The sequence below is a fragment of the Bacillus rossius genome, chromosome 3 (assembly GCF_032445375.1).
Source record: "Bacillus rossius redtenbacheri isolate Brsri chromosome 3, Brsri_v3, whole genome shotgun sequence".
In the NCBI taxonomy this organism is placed as follows: Eukaryota; Metazoa; Arthropoda; class Insecta; order Phasmatodea; family Bacillidae; genus Bacillus; species Bacillus rossius.
The window spans coordinates 73480340-73506050 of NC_086332.1; the positions used below are offsets into that span (position 1 = coordinate 73480340).

Consider the following 25711-nt stretch of genomic DNA (forward strand, 5'->3'; position numbering starts at 1 on the left):
GTCAAAGGTCAAGGTCACGGTTATCTACGATGGCCGCCGTGATATATGTGTCCCGTTACGCTGTGTCCCGTTACGCGGTGTCCCGTTACGATCATCAAAGATGGCCGCCGTGACGTCACAATCCAAGATGGCGGATACCGAAACCACAACCACCGCCTGACGCCTGGCGCCGGAGCCCCTATTACATACTACTCATAGCTTCAAGTCTACGAGGCTCCAAGGCATAATGACTACGCGACTACGAGCCATGAGGTTACGAGACTACGTGACTACGAGTCTACAAGGTTACGAGACTGCGAGGCTATAGGACCAAGAAGCTTCCAGAACACAAGGTTACGTGATCACCTCATGGTTCGTAGTCGCGTAGTCATGAAATGACTATATTAAGAGGATATTAATGACTATTTTTAAGGTTATTTTAATAAATAAATACTTGAATCAATCATTTTTAGTATTTTTAATTTGTTTCAAGTACTCATAATCAATATTTTTATTTTGAAACAAAATGAATACAATAAACTTAGAGTTTAAAGAACTAAAACAAAAAAAAAAGCTTTTATCGTTGAATGAACTAAAATTTAAATAATACAACTCTGTACTACTAAAAGTATGGGGTGCTCTCTTCTTTCATTTTCGTAATGCTACATCCCAAAATTTGTGATCGAAACTTTTAAACAAATGATATCAAGCAGCTCCTGGGCGTAGGTCCAACCGGGGGGGGGGCAGTAAGCCTGGACCCCCTCTGGAATTAAGAAGCCCCTGACTAAGGGGGCCCTGTCTGCATTTGCAAAAGAGTGACTGTGAAACATGTTTAATGTCAAAACTATGTCTTATTGAAAACTTTCTGAATATTTTAAAGTTTTCTTCTTAATGCATGCATGTAGGTTAAAATACGGGCAGTGTACAGCATACGGGCACAGCATCCAGATATGACGTGACGGTTAACCCCACGTGCAAAATTCTCGCCCCCCCCCCCCCTCCCTCCCCGCGCAAGGTAAATTTCCGCGAGTCCCACTTGCGAATCCTACAGATTTGGGCCCCTGAAGCACCCCATTACTGATTTTAAGTTCATTATTGTTGTTAAGTTCATATATTAATTTCCGTAATGACTATATCCTAAAAAAAATTCGAAATGACTATAGGGGAAAGGAGTATAAGAGTGCGCAGTCGGGTAAGAGTACGCAGATCATTTTTATTATGTTGGTATCACTGCAAGCTAATGCCAGTGCGGTGTTTAGGTGTGTATGCGTGAACGCTGTTTCCTACTAAGTTGTTTCGAGTTACGTGTATTTTGCCTGGAAGTTATAGAGGAATAAGTGATTTACTGTAAAAGGTATGTAATTTTTTTAATAAACAATTTAGTGTTTTTGAACTCTTTAAGATTTGTTATTTCGTTTAAAGTTTATTTCATAATAAAGTACGTCATGTCGAGAACAACATGGCGTGGTTAGCAGTTCTCTATGTGTACTGTGCTGCTATCTGTTGACGATGTAACGAAACACTACGTATGTGGCTAAGAGTGCGCACTGGGTTTGTGAATGCGTACTCTTAGCCTCCCACATTTGTTCCACTGTTATCAAAAGAAACTTTTCTCTATGGAAATGTATCATATTACTTTAAGTGTAGTGATAACAGCAATACTAAATAATACATAAATACTTGTTTCTATTAACATTATTTATTATTTTGATGTGAATTTACCTTCATTGTTGCAGATATGATATCTTTATGAATGGCTCCATACAAGCGAAAAAGTGAGAGGGTTCTGACCACACAGGACATCTTAGATGAAGCAAAACGGAAAATAGAGGCTGGTGACAGTAAAAGGAAAGTGGCCAGAGATTTGGGAATTAAGGAAAGCACATTAAGGAAAAGACTCAAAGCAGTAAGTAAATTTTGTTTGCATGGCTGCATGAAAAAATGAAACAGTTTTTTGAAGGCCATTAAATATTATGTGTAGACATCGTGGTGTAGACCTACATACATTCCAGTAGGCTACCATAGATATGCCTACAATTGTTTAATGATAAATTATTTGTAGTGTTAAGTAAACATGTTTTCTGTAAATGTATTAGGGCCTATTTCTTAGTTGCACAAAGCATTTAAATACTTTGCCATTAAAAACATTTAGTAGGGCCTATTTAAACGAAACATTTGACAGGGTAAAAAACCTAACCACATATTTTGCGCTTTCTTCAAAACAGTTCCTTTTCTTTTAGCCTAGGGATTCCGTTTTATTTTAGTTTTTATTTTGTGGTCTAGGCTACAAAGTTATGGCTCTGTTTGTTGCAGGGGACGGTTCCGGTATCACTTGGGCGCTTTAAAAATGCTTTGTCAGATGAAATGGAAAAAGAACTTGCACAGCATTGTAAAGATTTGGACAACAGGTTCTACGGCCTTACAAGAAAGCACATAATGAAAGTAGCTTTTGATTTTGCAGAGAAGAATGGAGTTTCTGAAAGATTCAACCAAGAAAAAAAGTTGGCAGGAAAAGATTGGTTAAAAGGGTTTTGCAAACGCCACAAACTTTCTGTTCGTGCGCCAGAATTATGCAGTGTTGCAAGAGCGGTGGGTTTCAATAAAGTTCAAGTTTCAAGATTTTTTGAAAACTTGAAGCAGTGTCGTCTCGAAAAAAAGTTTCCACCGCACAGGATCTTCAATATGGACGAAACAGGGGTCACTACGGTTCCCAACAAAACACCCAAGATAATTAGCCCCAAAGGAAAAAAAACTGTCTGCAAGGTGTCTAGCGCAGAAAGGGGGCAAACTGTAACTGCTGTATGCTCCATTGGCGCTACAGGTTTTTATGTGCCACCTGCACTAATTTTTCCCAGAAAAAGAATGAATAACATGCTCTACAAAGATGCTCCGACAGGAACTTTGCCTCTGATCAGTGACACAGGATACATGACCACAGATCTTTTTATTGAATGGCTCAAACACTTTGCAATGTATGTCAAACCATCACTAGACGATCCAGTTCTCTTAATAGCAGATAACCACTCAACTCACTGTTCTCTCGGTGCAGTTTTATTTTGCAGGGAAAACCACATAACATTTTTAACCCTACCCCCACATGGTAGTCATCTTACCCAGCCTCTGGATAGGGTTGTTTTTGCACCACTGAAGACAGCATATGCAACTGAAGCAGAAAAGTGGCTAGTACAAAATCCAGGAAAGGTGATAACTCTTTACCAAGTTGCAGGCATTTTTGGTGCTGCGTACAGTGCCACTGCGAGTGTAAAACTTGCTGAAAGAGCATTCAAAGCTACTGGAATAGAGCCATATGATCCTGATGTCATAAGCGAAGATATGTTTGCTCCATCATTGGTGACTGCTCAAATTTCTAATGAAGAGGGCTTAGGGCTAGCCCTACATCAACCTGAAACCATGTCTACTGAAGTTGAGAAGAACTGTGATTCCAATAATTTGAATAACGATCAAGAAAATGGCAATTTGCTTTCTTCAGAACCCACAACATCTGGCACAATACGCATTCAAATTCAGTCAGTTCTGCCACTTCCACAACATAAGCGGCAAGAAAGCAAAAACAAAAGACCAGCTCAAAAATCAAATATCATAACTTCATCCCCTTACAAAAATATATTAGAAGAGAAAGAGAAGGCAAAGCAAGAAATAGAGAAGGCAAAAGCTGATCGAGCTCTACTGAAAACAAGACATGAGGCCGAGACAAAGAATGCGAATACAAAGAAAGTAAAGTCAAAAAATAAACTTAGAGCCAATTTTGAAACTGTTCAAAGTCAAGGTCCCTCTACAAGTCATGGTGAACCATCCACTGAAGTAACTACCTGCCCTGCTTGTAAAGAATCCTATGACGAAGACTGGATCCAGTGTGGAATATGCAACGACTGGTGGCATGAAGGATGTTCCAGTTATGAAGGCTATGGACCTTTTGTGTGCGACTACTGTTGATGCGGACTCTTACCCTCACTGATGCGGACTCTTACCCGCATAGTAGGCCAAGAGTACGCATTTGGCATTATTTTGTAAAACATTTTTATTCGTCTCATGTTTAAATCATAATTGCTAGAAAAAAATTCTGATGTTTCCTGATTGAGTAAAGCATGTTCTGTAAAATTTGTGTTTAGATATCATTTCAATTACTGCCCTAAAAAATTACCAACTTTCTAAGTGCGCACTCTTATACTCCTTTCCCCTACCCTAAAATGTTTGTATTGACTATATCCTACAATTAGTGATAAAACATCTATTACAAATCATATTTTTGTTACTGATAGAAAATTGAAGAGCCCACGTTTTTAGTCATACAAAGTTGTGGTGCATTATTTGGCTGTTGGACAAAAATATTAAATTTAAATGTTATTTTTTATAGGTATTTAATTTATTTAACGATAAAGCGAGTTTTTTTAGTCTTTTTTTAAACTATAAGTTTATTCATCCTTCATACATACAACTGCATACCTACACATTATATTATTTGAAAATGAATATCAATCAGTCACGAATTACAAACATTGCATTCACACTATACAAATAAATACTTTCTGAAACCATTATCCAGACATAATAAATAACGTGTTATCTTCACGGAGAAGATTCAATGGGTGTAATTTTAGTCAATTTCTTCTGTAAAACGAAAGATTTCGGTGTTACAGTTTTAAATATCATAAGTTTGATGATATATATATATATATATATATGTGTGTGTGTGTGTGTGTGTGTTGTGTGTGTGTGTGTTGTGTGTGTGTGTGTGTGTGTGTGTGTGTGCGCGCGCGCGCGTGTGATAAATATATGACACAAAAAGCTACTTCATTCATATTTCACAAAACTGGATATAGTTTTAACTGAACCATGATGGATTTCAATAACAATATAATTCCTTATAACTATAAGCATATCTATGACAGAATTACTCTGGATAGTAAAAATAAATCAGCATCTATCTGTATATGGGGAAAATGCACCAATGTCAGTATGAGAAAATTATTTAATAATAGAAGGAAACTTTAACATTAATGCATTAATTTATTTCATTTCAGTTTGGTCCATACATTGTGGTGCAAAAATCATGCGTGAAGAAATGCCATTAATTTAATTTGATATTTTAAAATATAACATTTATGTGAATAATGTCATGATTTTATTTCCATTTTGGTGATATAAATATTTAAACAGGCATTCGGTGTTACATGGTTAATTGGCATGCATTTCGGTGTTATTAAGGTAGTTTGTTTCGCAATCCAACCTAAAATCTGGCCCCTAGCTATCATACCGGATAAGTAGTACAGGATTAAATATTTTGATACCGATAAAAATAAACAAAATTGGATGTACAAAAACCAACCCACAACCACATTTTCCCGCTTTCACCATATTCCGAAACCAACCTGTTACCAACTGATTACCCAAAATCGGTATTGTGGTGCTTGATATCAAATGTTTTATATTTTCTAACACCAATGTCTATTCGTTAGGATAGAGTCATTAATAAAATGAAAGAAAAGAGCAACGCAAGCTTCATATCAAATGTCTTTAATTTTATACCACAAATAGCTATTCTTTAGGACAGAGTCACTATGAAAATCAAAGAAGAAAGCAACCCACACTTACTTTCATTAAAATTAATTGTTTTGTTTATTACTTGATTATTATTTTAAGCTTATTAAAAAATATACGCTATACAGATTTGTAATTCATTCTTTCGCTTTTGAACAAATTACTTGTATTTAAAGATTATTTTTTACTTTTTATTTCATACAACACATAAAGCGTGTGTTTTTTTTAATTTTTAAGATATAATTTTGTTATATATCTGAATCTTTTACAATGGTATGGCGTGATTTTATTGTTATAATACCCCAAATTGTATTTTATCTTTCCTATCATTACATTAGCTGGGTGTAGTTATCATTTGTACATAATAATTTGCTTGATTGCAGTTAATTTTTAAAATGTAGTTTTTTTTTTTCGAGGCGCAGGAGTATTTATTAAGGTAGTGGTTTTAAAGCAGATTACCTTAAACAACACTAGCTTATGTTTAAGTAACACCTTATAGGATTTATTATTTTTTATTTTATTATCGGTTGAAATGACCCCAGAATATTGCCAAAAAAAATACATAGGTACCTACCTACCCGATTTCACGCGGACTAATGCACGTTTTCGGCGCAAGCAGATCTTGCTAAATGCATATACAGAAAATCTGTCAACCCAGCTAGAAAAATTATGTGTTGCATTTTGAAAAAAAAAAAATGCAAAAAAAAATTTGTTTTTGGGCACAGGAGTAGTTGTTAAGGCAGTGGTTTTAAACATTGCTGTAGCTGTGTTCATAAAGTTGGGGGGGGGGGGGGGGACAAATAATGATTTTGATGTCATGTAAACCCATTCCCCTCTTACTAAGACGGGGGAGCCGGGGGTCCTCCACCGGAAAATTTTGATTTTGAAAGTGAAAAATAGTGCTTTTTAAGCAGTTTTTGTATATAACCATTGGATACATCGATGTTAAAATTTTTATTGTTTCCTTAAGATAAAATTTGATGAGTGAAGAAATTACAAATAAAGTTGGGCAGAATAATATTATAAAATAAAAATATCACGGTCTAGAAAGTTGGGGGGGACAGTCCCCTAACACCCAAAAAGTTCAGGGGGACACGTCCCCCCTGTCCCCCCCGGTTCCTACGCTCCTGGTTTTAAAGCAGCTTACCTTAAACAACACTAAAACATGGCCTTACACGTTATATAATTTTGGATCATATCATTTACGGTTGAAATTTCACAAAAAAAAAAAAAAAAAAAAATGGTTGTCTGTAAAGTCGGTTTACGGACGATAGTTTATCGTGACGTCATAACAAAACATTGATGAAATTATTGCATACTTTTATGAATAAAATTGAATAATTTTTATTGAATTATCACTATTTTGTAGGGATACAAAGAAGGAGTGAAATGAAATCTACAATTTAATTGATAAATTTAATTTTATTTGCACTCATTAATTCAAATATGTTTATTGCTTTAACGAAGAGATTATTTTAACTTTAACTTTTATACATATTTGCTATTTAACTTCTTCCGATCTGTGTTATTCTGTTAAGGATAGGGCGATGATAGGTAAAGTAGGAAACGAATGGGAGTGTTTCAAGTTTAAAGTGCCTCGAAAAAATCAAATCGATGGTTGATCCAATCGAGTGGAAGAGAGATAGATGCGGCGCAAGCGTACAATAAGTGTAACGGGACACAGCGTAACGGGACAATATGCGTAACAGGACACTTTTTACGTGCGTGCAGCCAGCGTTCATCGATTTATTAGACGTCACGTCAAAAAAAAAAAAAAGTTAAATTCATAGCCGATTTCGCGCGCGCTAATGAAAGTTTTCCGGGCACGGAGTTGTTTCTAAAAGCATATACAGAAAATCTGTCGACTCAACTAGAAAAAGGGAAATATAAAATTTTGTTCAGAAATCTTACAGCTATCGCTGGGTGTAGTTGAAATGTGTGCACAATAATTTATTTGATTGCAGTGAATTTTTAAATATGTAGTTTCTCTCGTGTTGGAGTATTTTTATTTTATTTATTTTATTTATTTATTTTCATATCCTTTGACCCCATTTCTGGGGTATGATACATGTCAAGTACATATAGGAAAAAAAAATAATATATATATATACATATAAAGTTGTTGTAAAGCAATTTACACTATAAATTGCAGTTTGCTTATGTAATACTTATAAGGGATTTTATTTTATTTTCGGTTCTTATGACACCAAAAAATTGTAAAAATTAATTATTTTTGTTTTGGGTAATTTTTGTTGGTATTGAGGTATTTCTTATAAACCGTAATGGACGCCTACTGTATGTTTTGTTGCTGTTTCGTATAATTATACATATAGAAATTGACCGAGGTCTAAAACATAGTAAAGTATGTTTGATATCAAGTACAGAAATGTATTCTTGAATCGAATTCGGAGTGTCGGATAAAGTACACGACCTTAAAATGACTTTACTTCATTGACGTATGAGGGGCCACCACGTAGTGCTTTTGCAATCGGCTCACCCCGATAATGTCTTGTGAAGTATATTAAAGTGAACTTCGTTGTTACGAAAAATGCATTATCATACACAGTCGTGGTGGAAATTATTTTTGAGAAGCACTTTGTTCTCTGATAACAATGCATTATGATTAGAAGAATTTTCCAGACTTTAAAGTGATATTTAATTTGTGATAAGTCAGGTAAGGCGCTTGAAATGACGTGTAATGATCGGTGATCTTGTAGAAGGTAGTGAATTGAAGTTATTACTTTGACATTGATTTAATTTTGTAAGTTTTAGTAAAGCATATGTTTACCTGGGGGAAATAACTGTTTTGTTCAACACCCAGCTATAATGCAACAGTGATGAGTGTTTACACTGTGCTGCTGCTTGCACCGTTCTGGAATCAACGAATTAATATTGTATTATTAGGTTATGAAAACGACCATAAGTTGGCTGAGATGAATATAAGAGTAGGTGTTCTATTTGAAAAATCTCGATGATAGTGTTTTTGAGTACTACTTTCCCTGAAAAATGCAGTGAAATGTCGCTAACATAACCTAACAATTCAAATTATTTTAAGTTATAGTATTTATAGTGTAACTGTTCTAACCTAGCCAACTATTTAGGCATTAGTTAACAAGGTGAAAGGTCCATGTCATGTACCCATGTGAATCCCTTGACCCTTAGGGGATGATTCTCTATAAATTTAATACATTGAAAGATCCTGGACATACAAAATATCTCAAATTTCTTTTTGGTTTTTGGTTTTTAACTTACAATCATAATTCATTATTCATCACAAGTGTTTGTTATGTTCAAGATCATTCAAAATACTTGTATATACATTATATAGGAAAAGAATGCTCTTTTTCACAATTATAAAATAGATTTATAGGAACTTGAAAAAAAGTAAAGAACCATAAACAATAAAATTTAACAACATTGCCTATGTGTATGTACATATATATGCACATCTAGTTAACGTGGATTTCACGAAGGAAAAAATATAAAATAATTACGTAATATGATTTTGGCTAAGTGGAAAAATAATATTTGGTATTTCCAAGTTTACGTGTAACAAGGTGCCACTGTACTGGAAGTATCAAATTCAAAGTTTTTTCAGGGGTTTTCAAAATTATATAATTATCATATATTATATAGGCTATATTTATACTTTTCAAATCTTAGCCAAATTTTACATTGAAATCAATTATAATATGGTATATAGTTAAACTATTATAGTATAATAGAATGTTTCTGCTGAAAATAATTCTGGTAGCATTTACATGGTGACTTGCATGAAAACATCAATAAAAAGAATAATTTTAACAACATTCAAACATGAGTATAATTTTTAGCAAAGCATTTTGGTTGAACAAAACTTTTCATTAACCTATGTTCAATGGTATAACAATTCCTCTGATATCTAACCCTGTGTAACAAATATCGGTAAATATTTACTTGGGCGGTATTTCCGAAAAAAAAATGTTAAAAATCCGAAAATACCTTTATTTTATGCTCTTCAACTTCCTCTTTTCATTAAAATCGGCGGAGATTAAAAATTCCAAATACTTTAGGAGATATCGAATTTTTTAATTTCTTCATATGTAGTTGAGCGGTATTTGCGAAAAATAATTTTAAAAATCCGAAAATACCTTTATTATATGCTCTTTAAATTCCTCTTTTCATTAAAAGCGGCGGAGATAAAAGATTCCAAATACTTTAGGAGATATCGAATTTTTAAATTTCAGCACAAAACAAGCGCATTCCTGTGGCGTCCGTGCACCATTGTTTCTTGTTTACGTTTACGTACGAGAATCTATTTTTTTATTGGATAATGATGTCACGTGATTGTTCGTGATAGGCCAGAATTCAAATGAACTAATACGTGATTATTTAGTTCAATTATTGTTTAAAACGGTGTTTAATTACCGCCTCCAACTTAGGTGAGTTTTTAACGTTTCTAATTTTAAAGTCTTATTTGTTATTTTGATATTGTTGCGCAAGTAATAAGTAACAAAAAAATTTACGTGAGTTGTTACTGTACATCCTTTGTTACGGGTTTGTTAGGTAAGGTCAGTTACATTATAAATAATTTAAAACTAAAGAATAATTAAAATTAATTCACATTATTTTTAATGCATATCACCTTAGTTTGAAAGTATTTATAATGTAACTGACCTGACCTAATCGACCATTTTAGTTTACTGTTCACCCTCTGTCCGGGTTTGTTTGGTCAGGTCAGTTACATTATAAATATTTTAAAACTAAACAGCCATTAAAATTAATTCACAAAATAATTTTTAATGTCGGCTTAGTTTGAAAGTATTAATAATGTAACTGACCTGACCTAATCAACCATTTTATTAATTACGCATTCACAATTCACGTATTCACGAACACACGGCAAAATAACAAAAATGGCGCCGCTCGAATGGTTCCACAGGTCTTGTATTGCAAAATTAAAAAATTCGATATCTCCTAAAGTATTTGGAATTTCTTACCTCCGCCACTTTTAATGAAAACAGGAAGTTGAAGAGCATAAAATAAAGGTATTTTCGGATTTTTAACATTTTTTTCCGGAAATACCGCCCAAGTAAATATTTACCCAAATATCTTGAACTCAGTTTTAAATTAGTTTGTTAGCTGTGACCTAAGCCTTCTGACAAATGGCAGGGATTAAGGTTTTCTATCTGCTGAAAGAGTAGGGTGTGGTTCAAGAGAGAATTTCTAGTGCTGTGAAAGGAACTATTAGGTAGCTGCAAGTCTGGCAGATATTTTAGCATTAATAGAGAAAAAAAAAAGTGGAAAATTATCTTTGGATCAATTAACAGTGTGGTGTGTTATAAGGATGACTTGTTTAGGATTTTCCGTTTATTTAGTGATTCCACCTTTTTGCGTGTTAAATCACACATCAATGTATGCCTGTAGTTTTAAAATTGTGTTGCCTCTGCAGTTTTTAATGGTGGGTGGAAACGGGAGGTAGAGAAAAGACTATGCGGCACACATGTATAATCTGTTCATATCCCATGCAGAGGGTGAGCTAGATTTAAAACATTATTTTGGACAAGTACAAAATTAGCTCAACAGAGTGCATGTGATGGTCACAGGATGGCTCCTCAGGAGGAAAATAGTGGGTGGGGAGGAGGATGCCACCTTTGCGAAACACAAGGATGAAGGGGCGGGAGAAGTCTGGAACGCCATAGCATGAGAACAAGGCTCCAGAGTTAGTTCCCGGTGTATTGCCACTGATCATGCCGTACAGATGTTGAGCGGGCTATGTGCTGAAAGGTACGTGGTGCTATGGTCATGCGCAGTAGACGATACGGGTGTAGGCTAACTGAGGAGGAGGCTGACCTCGCGTGTGATCGAAAGACAGGTCCTGAGGCTCATTGAAAACCTAAGTAGGAAGACCCATGGGGCAGACTAAGGATTGACTTCAGGGTGGGGCACCGGTAGTCTGGACATAGTATAATACCAGTTTATTACTTCAGAAGTTTTATTGTCCAGTGCATATTTTACCCTTCTGGGGGGGGGGGGGGGGGAAGGGGGCTCTATGTGCCCCCATGATTCCCCTCTAAATCTGCCACTGGAAGACTCCAAACAATACATATTAAAAACAAAACAAAGAAAACTAAAATAGCATTACTTAAACATCCTTAAAGCATTCATAGCTAAATCAGGATAGTATAACATTGATTTATTGATAAATAAACAAGTAAGTGCAGTAGAATAATCATATAAACAAAAAAAAAAGTTGTTAGAAGTTGCTTAGATTAATTCAGATCATTTTTTGTAATGTTGTTCTCATTGCACTTTTAAAGAAATTTTTAAAAATTTTTTGGCACATTCGGAAGTATTTTATATATGCAAATGGATGTGTGTGTTGAAGATCATTAAGCTTAGAGCCTGGTAGTTATTCTGGCTGATAAAAATATATATTGCTTTGTTAGATTTGAATAATTTTTTTATTTCCAGGAACAATGAGGCACAAAGTGCTGCACAGTTTCCTGATCCTGATACTCATTGGAGTGTCCTTGGAGGAAGATGGCACTGGGGACGCGAGCGACGAGAAGAAGCCGGACGGGCGAGGCGTCTCCGAGGCGGACGAGGAGGACGAGGACAAGGCGACGGACGAGGGGAGCGTGTTCGGGATGTCGACGGAGGAGAGGGACCTGGCCAACGCCATCAAGATCCTGGCGGGCGCGGACCTGTCGGCGGCGGACGTGAGCCGGTGGTACGCGGAGGGGGCCGGCGAGGAGGAGGAAGAGGAGGAGGACGACAGCATCGCTGCCAAGTTCGCGGGCAAGAAGAACCTGTGGCTTGAGGCCGTTGCCCGGGGCGAGGAGTCCGGCGAGGCTGCGCTCGCGGAGGACGAGGCCCTCTCGCAGCAGGACGCGGAACCCTCGCAGCTCGACGAGGAGAGGGAGCTCACTGCAGAGGAGAAGCAAGGTGATGCTAGCGCATGTTTACGATGTAATTGCTTCAACTAACATTGACATTGATCCTGACTGCCTGGCAGGGCCGCCAAATGGCGTGCAGAGCTTCAGATCATTTACAAACCATTCAAGATGTCAGTTAAGGAATAGCATTTAAGAGCTATTAAACTTGTCTTTATAAATAAATTTTGTCATGCATACAAGTTTGTTTTTTATATATTGTCTGGTGTTTGAACAATTAAAAAGGCTTGAGTATATGGTGATTTCCAAGGGGTTTCTAAGAAACAAAAAAAAATTTGATGAGTAATATTGTAAGTAATAAGCATGTGCACTAAGTCCCACAGAGGCACGGTACAGATGCGAAGACTGCACATCAGTTTTGAGCCTAGTGCAAAGATGTGTGATGTGTGAGCTAGGCTCTCCCTGAGTGCTCTCCTGCTTTCAGAGCTCTTGCCCAGCCAGACAGCTCCTTTAATGATAAAACATTGAATTAGTGTTGTTTCAAATTTTAGTTTCAGTTTCTTAATGTCTTTGTATCATGGTATTTTTTCTATGTAATTTGTAAGTATAAGTTAATAGTATTTGGGTGAACCAGGTGTGAATCCAGGTCTGGCCATCCTGATTTCTGTTTTTCGTGGATTCCCGAAATAACCCCAGGGTAATGCTTACCATATACCATGGCCATTTCCTTGTTAATGTTCTTGATTTGTACTGTATGTGTCAGTCTCGAATGACTTCATTGACAAGACATAAAATCATATCCCTACCTTATAGGTAGAGACCTGCAAAATTCGCGCATTCATTCGGTGATAGGCTAGAATTCAAACACACATACCTCTTAGATAATTTTGCCATTGGTTTACTGTTCATCTGGACGAATCTCAACCAGTTATTAACCCTCAACCAAAGAAGAATTGAATCACAGAAAAACCAGCTGAGACGACTTACAAGTCGGCAGCCAATGGACTTGTGTTATTTGCCCAAGTGTACAGGGGTATGTGCAGTCTATCCTGGAGGCCATCGAAACCGCGAATTTTGCAGGTCTCTACTTATAGGATATATGTTCTATTACTCAATGCCCCATCTGTTATCCAGCAGTAAAGTGAGGAAATTTTGAGAGGAAATGTGGAGCGAATGTACTTAATGCTCGGTGCGTGTTGTATGTGGAATTGCAGCGGCAGAGGTGTTTGGGCGGGCAACGACCCTGCTGGAGGGCTCCGGCCCCAGCAGGGAAGAGGGCTACCAGCTGCTGGGGGAGGCGGCCCGCCTAGGACACCGCCAGGCCAGCGTGCAGCTGGCCTGGGCACGGCTCCTGGGTTCCGGGTTGGCCCAGGACATCCCTGCTGCCCTCCGCACCTTCCAGGAGCTGGCAGAGTCCGGCCTGCCAGACGCCCACATGGTGAGATAGTACCAACGCGCTCATGTCCGTGATTTCTCAGTGTGCAGTTAAAACTTGAAAATATTTTTTTTTCAATATTGTGAAAATAGAAGGCAAAAAACCATCGTTTTTGAGAAAAATGTGGCTACAATGAAGTTAAGGTTTGGCAAATAAGCGAGAAAATTTTTTTCTGGATTTTTTGTTGTTATTTTTCAAGAATGTTTATAACATTATAACCTTAAAAATAGAAATCTTTACAATCAACACTTGCAACTGGAAGTTTATTCTTTTTAAAGTTTATCATTTTTTACACCATAGATGTTTAATTGTAGTGGTAGTATTTTTTGTAAATTTTTGTATTAATTTATTTTATTTTATTAATTATTAAAATTATTAGTTTTAAAATGCTTTTAAAGTTCTTTTGTTTTTCAAAGAAATCATTGTAATTCCTGGTGTCTAGGGTTTGGGCTTCATGTACGCAGCAGGAATCGCTGTGAATGCCAGCCAAGCACGAGCGCTGGTGCACTATACATTCGGGGCAGTTGGGGGCAGCTCCTGGGCCCAGATGGCGCTAGGCTACCGCTATTGGTCTGGGGTCACTGTTCAGTCCAGCTGCGAAAAGGCCCTTGACTTCTACCGCAAGGTTGCCAACAAAGGTTAGCTGAGCTGGCCTGCACTTAACCTCTGCATCCTATTTTGTAACAAGGCAGCTTATTAACATATACTGTATTAATTCAAATGTAAAAGACAGTCAATTCTAAAATGTATCTGTTTTTCGATCCTCAAGTTTCTCTGAAAGAAAATCTATACCTACAAATTTATAATGCAGTTCAAATTAAGTTACATATTTAATATGGCAAATGCTGTACTGGTTGACTCACCTCAAATAAGGATAAGTTGTACTAGGACATATAAAGTGCTCAGTGACTTTCTGAAATAAACTGTAACCACACAGTGGTTGGCCTGTGATATAAGCATTTCTTCCTTGTGACATTTTATCGTGCCTCATCCTGAATAATTATATATTTTTACTAAAAAAAACCCTCCTTTTATACTTACTTCAAATGTTGATGAGTTTGCCTGCACGAGTGGGAAGACTTCAATATTGTAAGTCACAGCCCATTTCCAAATACCATATCAAAATATTAATAATTAAGGTTTTTATAGAATCGAATAAATTTGAATGTAAGGTGGTTGTAAGATGCACTAAATTATCTGAGCTGGAAAAAGTCTTGTGAAAGGTCTGTCTTAGACCAGTAAATTTTTTATTTTTAGCATACACATTTTAAAAATAAAATCGATGCTGATCAGGAAGAGTGTGATGGGGGAGAGGGGAATGGGGCACGATGGAGTCTGTGCGAACAGCGGCATGACGAGGAGGATGAAGTGCAGCCGAGGCCGGCCGGGCGTGTGCAGTGGCAAGCGGTGTGACGCTGTCGGGAGGCCAAGCAGTGCAGCGGGCCAGGCTCCTGGACGAGGCAGAGAACCCCGGCTACAACTCGGGCATTCTGGACCAGGACCTGATGGAGTACTACCAGCTGCTGGCGGAGAAGGGTGACATGCAGGCGCAGGTGGGGCTGGGCCAGCTGCACTACCAGGGTGCGCGGGGCGTGGCTCGCGACCACCGCCGCGCCCTGCACTACTTCCAGCAGGCGGCTGGAGCGGGCAACGCCATCGCCACCGCCTTCCTCGGCAAGATCCACCTGGAGCAGGGCGACAACAAGACGGCGCTGGAGTACTTCCAGCGCGCCGCCGACATGGGCAACCCCGTGGGGCAGAGCGGCCTGGGGCTCATGCACCTGCACGCCGGCGACTACGAAAAGGCCCTCAAGTACTTCTCGCAGGCAGCGGAGCAGGGCTGGGTGGACGGCCAGCTGCAACTGGGCAACATGTACTTCAGTGAGTACACCAACGTCCAGTTGGGACCTTTCATGTTTCCTGAGGGGTTTTTACCGATTCCCAACCCACAAAAACAATCATATGAGCGAATCGGGGTTTGTTTGTATATATGTATGCATGTATATACAGTGAAACCCGTTTATAGTGAACCCGCCTATAATGAATTCCCGTTTATTGTGAATTTCCGTCTCAGTCCCGGCAAAATGATGTGAGGTTATGTATTAATTTATTGGATATAGCGCACAACTTTTGTCAATGTTGATACGTTTTCCCGTGTACCACGAACATATTTTGCTGACATAATGCACATTTATCTCAAATATTTTCATACAATTACAAGTTTTTTCACAAAACGTCTATTCTAGATCACATTGAAGTTTTTCTCCGCAATACGCTACTCAATTGTCCACTGTTCATATTATAAACAAGTCGTATTCGAGTGGCCTCGGTAGGCTACGTGTAGCCATAAATGGTGATCAGTTAGGTGAAAATAAAAAATAGTTTTCCCTGCATAGTTAAAGAATGGGCAAACGCGTGTACATTTAATATGTTATCAAAATTAAACATAAATTACTACCACACAAATACGTATGTACATTATAGCAGCAAATTCAATATTTTTACGTCTCATATTTATCGTTCACGTTTCGGACATTTTGATTGAGTAAGATTCGTAATCGTAAGACTACCACTAGATAGAACTCTGTGGACTAAATTTTTCCATAGAAAGTGAGAAAATTTCATTCCAGCTTTAGCAACTGCGATACTAAATGATACGTAGTGATCTTTGATGCGCCAGACTCGTTATTTTTCGTTTATTTACTTTTGACGGTAACAAGAATTTCGTGTTATTAAGCTGCAAATGTGCTTCAATAAGAAATACGTACATAAAAAAATGTGAAAACGCGGAAAAAAAACGTAAGGCATTATCTGTGCGAGATAAACTGGACATTATTGAAAATGTAGACTCCAATCCCACTGTCCCGCACGTGTTAATAGAAAAGGAACTGGGAATTGCAACATCCACATTACGTACAATATTAAACAAGCTGAACAATCTTCTTTCTCAAGCTGCGAAAACGTCACAGAGTATTAAATGCCTGAAAAAAGGATAATACGCCGATGTCCAAGAACCATTAGGTAATAGAAAGTTTGTACATGTGTAGTTCATTAAAAATAATATATGCATTTGCTCATAAAACTGTTGCTTTGAGTATTTTCATTCGTTCTTTTCTTGGCTTAGGCCTACGTGTAGTTAAGATTTTGCTTTTGAGTATGTATTGCCAATATAAAAGTTTTCCCAGATATAAAGTTTCCCCTCTATAGTGAACATATAAATGATTCCCTTCAGATTCGTTATAACAGGGTTCTACTGTATGTGTATACACACGTGTAACGTTGTACAACGATAACTTTCGAACCGTTTATTGGTCTTGTAAAATTAGGTGGGTAGGTGTGTGGGGCCAATAGAATTTTCAAGTTCATATATGAAATAAATTGGTGGAGGAGTTGTTGATATATTTTTAAGAGAGTTAATGAGGTCAAGTGGGACATCCTTCGAAAGTTCTTTTCAGGACTTTTACCATAGGCTTTATGTTGTTAATCATAATAACCCTAAATATAGTAAAAATTTCATTTAGTGTGCTGCAATTATTAAAGATGGAATTAAAATTCACAAAGTCAAATAAAATCCTGTTATGTTGCATCGTCAAAAAGGTGTTTCTACTCTAGTAACAGCACCCAGTTCCATCACAATGTTAACGATGCTTCAAACAATTAAGCGGCATTAAAATTTTTGAGGAGTGACTGGGGATTTGTCAAGATTAATTTTTTATCACACCTTTAACAAAGCCACGCCACCACTACCACCATCATGTGACACACTCGGGAAGAAGTAAACAGAACTGTTAAACCGGAGAAGTTAGAAGAGCAAAACATATGGTATGACACTTGGCCAGGAGTGCTGGTGCTGCTACTTCTGGACTGCTTGATGACAGAATGCCTGCCTCAAAGTTGTGTGGGTGTGTACGTGTGTGAGCGCCGAGCCATAACTAGGGGTATGCACTTTTCGTGTTTATTTGTTCACAGAATTCGAGGTTATTTTTCTGGAAAATCTGTGTTATTTTTCTCTGAAAGGGAGGTTATTTTGACTACCAAAATGGATAACAGTAGTACCAATTTCATATCTCAAGTGTCGTGAAAATTATTTTAACACTTAATACACACCAAATACTAACTATTTAATATTAAAAAAGATGACATTTAAAGCGGTATAATTAAAATTGAATGTCCAGTATTTGGAGAAGTATGAAGTCATTTCTCAATTCTTATTTAAATTCTTACTGTACTCACTGAATTGTTCACTTCAAACCATTGGCAAACTGCTTACTGTAACTTAACGCTTCAAAATTATTACAACACTTAAACAACACAGCAAACAATATTTAAAATGAAAGTTAACTTAAAATAAATGAATATCAATTAAAAACAACACAGTCAGTAGGCTACGCTCACTAAGTTATTCACACTTTCTGTTGCCCGTTTCTTATGTTTTTCACTGCCAATATGCTTCGCACACGAGTCTTTGCGGTCCCATGTCACAGACACATTACAAAAACGACAGAAAATGGTTTTTTCATCGCTTGCATACAAATCGTGTTGTGAAAACTCTCCGGCCCCTTGTTTGGCAGTCAATACAGGTTTCGGCATTTTTGTCAACAAAAGTAATTACGGTAAATTAACACATTTTTGTTAAAAAATATTTATTACTTCGGATAAGTATGTAGGCCTACGCCACGTAAGTATTAGAGCACAACTACCACGCCACGCAAGTTCAATTCATACTGTTTACAAGTTTGTCGTATTCAACAACGCGCAGGCACGGCCGTAAACAGCTTTGTTTTGTTGTGACTTCGTGTGAGTGTGCGTGAGCGTGACTGCGCGCGCAGCCTGCCAGCTGCACTGCTGCTGCTGATTGCATCGTGTGAGCTCAGCGATTAACAACGTGTTGTGTAGCTACTGCGTATTTGTTTGATGTTTTGTGGACAAGTGTATCAAACTATACTCACGTCTTTGCTTCCATCGTTCAAGTTATTCAAAACATTCAATTTCGCCTCTGTACATGTTTACACCGTTTTTCTTACCATAATACTAAAAACATCGTCACATGTTCGCGTGTGAGAGGAAGCAGCGTATCGTACTCTAGTTGAATTATGGCGGCCGTGTTGATTTACTAATTCTGCACTAGGTTAGGCCTACGTTATGGACTTCGTCAGAAGTACGTATTTTTAGCATAGTTTAATCAAATAGTTATGGATATCGGGTTTATTTGTTTTCAAACGTTAAGATTCGCGTAAAAATAGTATCCTATAATGTGGATATCGGGTTTATTTGTTTTAAACTGTTAAAATTCGCGTAAAAAATCGTTTTATCGCAAATGCGAATTTTGCATACCCCTAGCCATAACGTGTAAAGCTGTTCCAGCCACTGCTCTTAGGGCCAAAGATCTTTTGTAGGTAACAAGTGCTGGCAAACAGCACAACGGTTAGTACTTTTTGGCTTATGTTTTGAAATTTTTTTTTAACTTTTCATCAAAATTAGCTAGTGGCTTCTGTGAAAAGAAAGTAATAAAATTCAGAAAAGGGTATTTTATTTATTTTTTGGTTGTTACTCAATACAGTGACAATAATGTCTATTACTAGTGGTGCACCGATATGACTTTACCGATTACGATTCGATTACCGATTATGAGAGCAATAATCGGCAGATACCGATTCAGTTACCGATTATAATGAACAAATTTTTTAAAGTTTAATAATGCACACAAACAATTTTTTCCCCATGTGAATTTAATAACAAGATTAGGTAAAATTGAGAATACAGTTATAATAACAGTATAAAAATATATAAAATACGCTATTAAGTCATTCCAAAGTGTAAATTAAATTAACTTCTATTTATGTTTGTTATTGTAAACGTGAACTACAGTCTAATAATTGTAATTTACAATGGGTAAGTTTTTGTTGCGGAAAACTAGCATTATTATTAACTATCACATAAGGTTGCATCGAGAAATTACCGTTTAACAATGTAAACATGTTGCTTTATTTTGTTCACTTGAGTTTATAGAAAAATGTTTCCACACTTCACTTTTTTTCTCCCTACTCGCCATCTCACTAATCACTATAATTATATAAAATGACTCAAAACCAATTCTAGCACATATGACTTATTTATGTTGACTGAATATATAAAATTATAAATACTTTTTCACTTTTCACGTCACATACAAGTAACACAACAACGGATAATGTTACCAAAGACACCCATAACGAGTTTGTAAAACCCAGTGATAAACTCTAGAAGGTATCGGGACCACGATTTTGAACCGCTACTACGATTCGAAAAGATCAATTGTCATAGAGTCCACTGCAACTGCTTGTGGTATTTTACGTCTCTGGCTATAGGTAATGTACAAGGCCACTAAACAAAAGACAGAATAAAAGACGAAACGTAAATAAACGTGTAGGAAAAATGTATTTGTTATTGTTCGAGGCAGAGATTTATTAAACTTAACGAAATATCTGTAATGATATGACGGAGTTGGATGGATTTTGTAATATATACAAATATTACCGTATTTCGTCCTAAAATGTGTAACAAAATATTACACCGCAAAAACGCTGCTTAATTACGCCGGGACGTAGATAATCGGCAAAGTAATCGTTAAGATAATCTCCGATTACGATTAATCGGAAAGTAACCATAATCGCCGATTACGATTCATCGGTATCCGCATCGGTGCACCACTATCTATTACAGTTTCTTTAAATTATATTCAAGCATTTAATTAATTACTCGGACTCGTGTTCTACTGGTTCAAGATTTCAAGATTCTAAATAAATAATATCAGCATATTCGCCCAGTATGTATGCAAGGGTGCAAAATAGTGTTAATAATACTTGCAGTATACGGAAGAGAATCTATAAGCAAATCTAAACATAATGTAATTTTGATAAAACAGCACTATTTTTAAACAGTTTTAATAAGACATAAAGCATATTGGGTTGTTTCTTTTCTTTCAAATCTGTAAGTAACTTAAACCTGAAATGAAAATAACCAAATTATTATTAAAGCAGTTAGTCTAATACTGTTTCACTTTGAGTAGCAAAAGTTTTTGTAATATTTATTTTATTATACATTTATAAACAGAATTAATGAAAATGAGCAACAATCTACAAATTCTTACAAAACACATGTTGAGCTTGTTAGTTAGTATTTAATTATATTCATAACAGACTTTAGTATGTTAAATGATTTCATTTTATTTTGTTTCCAATATGTGACGGGTGTATTGTGGTGCAAATAATAGTCTATAAAATTAACATTGCAAGGAAGACCAGTAGGTTTACAATGTGTAATGATATAAATATTGAATATTATTGTGGAAATTGCATAATATGATAGAAGCAGCAAGCCTAAGTTTTATGAATGTCCACAGACTGATTTTTGTTTTGGTAATTTTATATTGCCTGTAATTTGCTAAAAAGTAGACCAGCCCAAAAAAAAAACAACTTCGCGCTATATTTCTTATGCACCGATAAGCTGAGACATGGAACAAAGACTTCACCTGTACACTACTTAGACAGATATTTGGTGCAATTCATACTTGAGGGTGACTCTTAGGGGGAGAAAGTTGTATTTTTATGACCCAAATTAAAGCTGCGTGCGACCCATACACAGGGGTGACTCTTCTGCGGGTAAATACAGTATTTAACTGAAATAAATAATAAGCTTTCAAAATAAATTTTGTTTTAATTGCAAAGTAAATATATTCATTTAAAAATATGATGTCTCATAAATGGCGCAGCTGCTCGAATGGTTCATCCAATGCAACTAACAAAATAAAATCTTTTACTTATGTAATTGTTAGTAAGAAGGAATGTGTTAGCTGTTTCTCTGGCAGCTTTGGGGGTGCAGTCCCCTGATCCTCAACAGGGACTCGGGACGGAACTTGGCGTCGAGCGTCGTGTTCGCATGTGTGAGCGCAGGTGGGCTGGGCGTGGCTCGCGACTACAAGGTGGCCAACAAGTACTTCAGCCTGGCATCGCAGTCGGGCCACGTGCTCGCTTACTACAAGCTCGCCCAGATGCATGCGACGGGCACCGGCATGATGCGTTCCTGCCCCACCGCCACCGAGGTGAGTGCCAGCTCTTGTTCGGTGCAGTACCTCCCTCGAGCAGTTACGTTCCTTTCATTTGTTCTTGCAGTGGAGAAGCTTGATCTAAAGATTTGTTTTTGGTCGTACACCATTGCTGGTTACACTGTATGTCATAAGAATCCTCAATGATAAACAAAGAAAAAATGAATATGCAAACACGCTGAAAACAAGTACAAACAAGCTAAAATCAGCCACTCTCAAAATTAAAAAAAACATGACAGGACAGATGGACGCAGTGGGCTGATGACGACGAGACAGTTGCAACAAGATAAGTAAATAAAAGAAAAAAAATATATATTTGTTAACATACCAACATACAAACAAAAATGATCAATGGAACCAACATATAATGCAGATAATACAACAGAAACACAGAAATACACAGACAAAGCCAACGATGTTATAAACATAATATACTGGACACCAGCACGATGACAGCCCAAATGAACACATTAGGCTTCTAAGATAAAACAGTTGCAATGTTTTTGTAACTGAGATTTGTCCTCGGGTGTAAACAGAAATTCTACGATATTTTATTTTCTGTGCTGTCTATGTTAACTTTTGACATTGGCTGATTTTTGATTTTGACTTGTTTTCCATGTGTTTTTTTATATTCATATTTTATTTTTGTCTATTATTGAGTTTTTTTTATGACATACAGTAAAACTCTGTTAAGACATTTTTCAAGGGACTGGATGATAAAACACTTACTAACACGAAAAACTTCTTAGAAGGGTAATAGTAGAGATTAGTTGCAACATAAAAAAAAATCATTAAAATGACATACTTAGTTTATGTGCTGTTTGTTCAGCTTACTATTTGAAAATTCGACCGTTTGTGGGGATTCCATTACTACAAATATTTGTTGTTGGTTAAAAGCCTTGCATTACTTTTAAATGTTTATTATTGAATTAAGTAATTATTCAAATATTGAATTACCTTTTAAGTTACAATGAAAATCACACATTGGAAACCCTCAGAGGCCCTGGTGTGACCTTTACAGTGTGTGTCTTTCTAATTTTATTTTTTATTGGTAGTAGACACCTGTAGGAAGGCCCTTATGTATTACATAGCTCTATCATTACCAATGGCCAAAGTGGGTGGGGAAAAATTAATGTTTGTGACAAATACCTTGAAAACCACACATTGGAGGATCTCAGACTGAGGCTACCTGTACGGTGGTTTACTCTTTAATTTTATTTTTTTAATGTAGTAGACACCTGTAGGAAAGTCCTTAAGTCTATTCGGCATCATTGCACATTTTGATGTAAAAATTTTTATAAACCATGACAGAATTTGCCTCAGTTGTGTGGAATCGCGTAGGCTGTTGTCCTAAGCTCTCTATACAATGTCGCACTGGGCGGTAATTAGATCCAGCAGATAAAGCTAACTTTAGCACAGTTAGCATTCTTGGTACTGGTGTTAACCTCTGTAGTTATGTTTTATAGCATTCTTTAATTTTGCTTCCAAGGTATTACAAAATTTATAAATATTTTCAGTACCATTCTTTGTCGTAAGTATATGTATCTAAATATACCAAGTAATAAATATTTTGTTTATGGATTAACTCTGAATAATATCATCATTACCATGAATGTAATGGCTACCGATCACAGCTGTTTTGTTTATATCATTGAAGCGCATAAACATATCAGTCATGGATGACCAAAATCAATGCCATGTTAGAAATATTATAAACAAAATATATTGAAAATTGCTGTGGCAGCAAACACTTCAAATTCTCACCTTTTAAATAAACTTTTTATTGCGATAACACAATAACTCAAAACCAATTTTTCCCCCCTCCCAACGTGTATACGATTTTCCGCGACATTTTTTCTACCCAAGGCACGAGTTTTCATATCTTGAGCTTTCTTTTAAAATAATTTTCTTTTTTTCAGCAGGCTTAGATGGTTGCTACAGTAAACCTTCGGCAATCATTGCAGCATCTTCTTGCAGAAAAACAAAATCACAAAGCACAATTAACATGCAAGATGCCTGTCGTTCCTTTAAGCAGTAGCAGGTCAACTAACCTTCGAGCTTGAAGAAACCTGTGCATAATGCAGCATTGCCATGTGGTGTTGTCAAGTTTTGAATAATCCTCGTGCCATGATTTTTCAACACACATTTTACGAAAAATTGTGTACAATTTATGGGTAATTACGGTATAAATCTGGCCATAAACGGAAATCATAGCAAAATGAGTAAACTAAAATGTTCATCATTACGTCCACCATATAAAATTTTTACCACAGTGCTCAACAAACAATGAAACTTGAAACTTAATTAGCTCCTCATATTGCTGTACCAGTTGTGTCACTTGTTACACAATCAGGTCAAGGAATAGGTAGTGGTTTATTTTTGCTGTGTATTCGTCAGACGTTAATGCCTCGAATGAGAGAAATTCTGTACAGATGGAACAGCCTTACAAAGGATACAAATGCAAGCAGATGATTGGTCGAAAAATATATAGTAACAGTGTGCTACGTACGGCAAAGGTTTTGACAGTCATGTTTGTTATTGTTTTGAAAAAATTGTCTAAGTTTTAACTATAAATAAAGTTTAAGAGTGTAAAGAAAAACTTTATTACATAATTTTATTCCTGAAATGTCAAACGTAATATGCGGGAAGTATCTATAAATGCAAACGTTGTGAATGGTAAAAATTAACATAGGAATATATGAAAGTGATGAAGGAAATAATTATTTAAACTTTATAAACGGGAAAACGTATTATGCGGGGATGTCTTAAGATATTTTTACTGTATAGTGTAACCAGTAATGACGTATGTCCATGCAAACCTCTAAAATATCCGAGCAGTTGTTGCTCAGACTTGTCCAGGGTGTTTGTGATAACAGACGGTGACTTGGTTATTCCAGCTGTTCAAGAATGTGGCCGAGCGTGGCAAGTGGGGTGAGAAGATGATGGAGGCTCACACGCACTACCGTGAGGGCAGACTGGACGAAGCATACGTGACGTATGCCCTCCTGGCAGAATTGGGGTATGAGGTGGCCCAGAGCAACGCTGCCTTCCTGCTCGACAGAGGTACTACTGCAGCTTACCTAACCTGCTTCTGGATACTCAGTTAAGGTTTTCAGTGTAAGGGAAATATGAATTTCTGAAAAACTCTGGGAATAGTCGGATAAATATATTTAAGGTCAAGGGTGTATCTGTGTGTCTGGAATTTGAACAAGCAAGCAGTCACCAATTACTGATTGGCATGTCAAAAAAATTTTTTCTGATGATGATGATAATAATGATAATATCTATAACCCAACTGGTTTTTCCATACTAAATATTCCAAAAATGTCTCATGGTTTATTACATCAGAACAAGTGGTAGGCTTGTATAGGCTATGCTTATTTATTTGTAATAAAGTAGACCCATTCCGGGATTGAAATGCACCCCAAATGAGTGCTGGTACATATGAATTTTGCCCAATTAGAGTTGATTGTGAAAATAAAGGTTATACATTTTTCCCCCTTCTATCTCGCAGACCTATCCTACATTCCTGCCATGCAGGTAAACATGTGGATAATATCCTTGCAAACGGCACAAAATGATGTAAAAAGGTAGTTTCTGAAAGATTTTTTGATAAATGTTTAAATTATTTTCCAGATGCCGCTACTTAAAAATTACCAATTTTCCCTCACTAGACGAAAAGTGAAGTCTCAAATATTTCTTATTGTGTTTCTTAATAATTATTTTTAGTGTACAGTAATCACTTCTCTTAAGCTGTCAAGGTTATGATATAACATTGTT

General features: G+C 36.6%; 2 protein-coding genes across 6 annotated transcripts in view; both read left to right on the forward strand.

The window, feature by feature from the left end:
- LOC134530894 (protein sel-1 homolog 1) overlaps nucleotides 1-25711 on the forward strand; it is a 65456-nt gene that overhangs the window by 28224 nt on the left and 11521 nt on the right. For 2 of the 5 annotated variants that reach the window (XM_063366174.1, XM_063366175.1), the window contains exons 2-7: nucleotides 11992-12465; nucleotides 13628-13851; nucleotides 14291-14486; nucleotides 15247-15729; nucleotides 21780-21928; nucleotides 24829-24994. In XM_063366174.1, coding sequence (XP_063222244.1) covers nucleotides 11992-12465; nucleotides 13628-13851; nucleotides 14291-14486; nucleotides 15247-15729; nucleotides 21780-21928; nucleotides 24829-24994 — 1692 coding nt within the window. Of the gene's footprint in view, nucleotides 1-7810; nucleotides 8259-11991; nucleotides 12466-13627; nucleotides 13852-14290; nucleotides 14487-15246; nucleotides 15730-21779; nucleotides 21929-24828; nucleotides 24995-25711 lie in introns of those variants that run through there. The other 3 variants (XM_063366176.1, XM_063366178.1, XM_063366177.1) reach the window with 3 other exon arrangements.
- LOC134530893 (uncharacterized) lies at nucleotides 1149-4098 on the forward strand. Its single transcript, XM_063366172.1, has 2 exons — nucleotides 1149-1885; nucleotides 2293-4098. Exons 1-2 carry the CDS (start codon nucleotides 1733-1735, stop codon nucleotides 3931-3933), a joined length of 1794 nt encoding a protein of 597 aa, XP_063222242.1. The 5' UTR covers nucleotides 1149-1732; the 3' UTR covers nucleotides 3934-4098.

Coding starts and splice junctions, on each gene's coding strand:
- LOC134530893 (XM_063366172.1), top strand. CDS start 1,733: ATGGCTCCATACAAGCGAAAAAGTGAGAGGGTTCTGACCACACAGGAC. Junction 1,886..2,292: donor TAAGGAAAAGACTCAAAGCA/GTAAGTAAATTT, acceptor TGTTTGTTGCAG/GGGACGGTTCCGGTATCACT.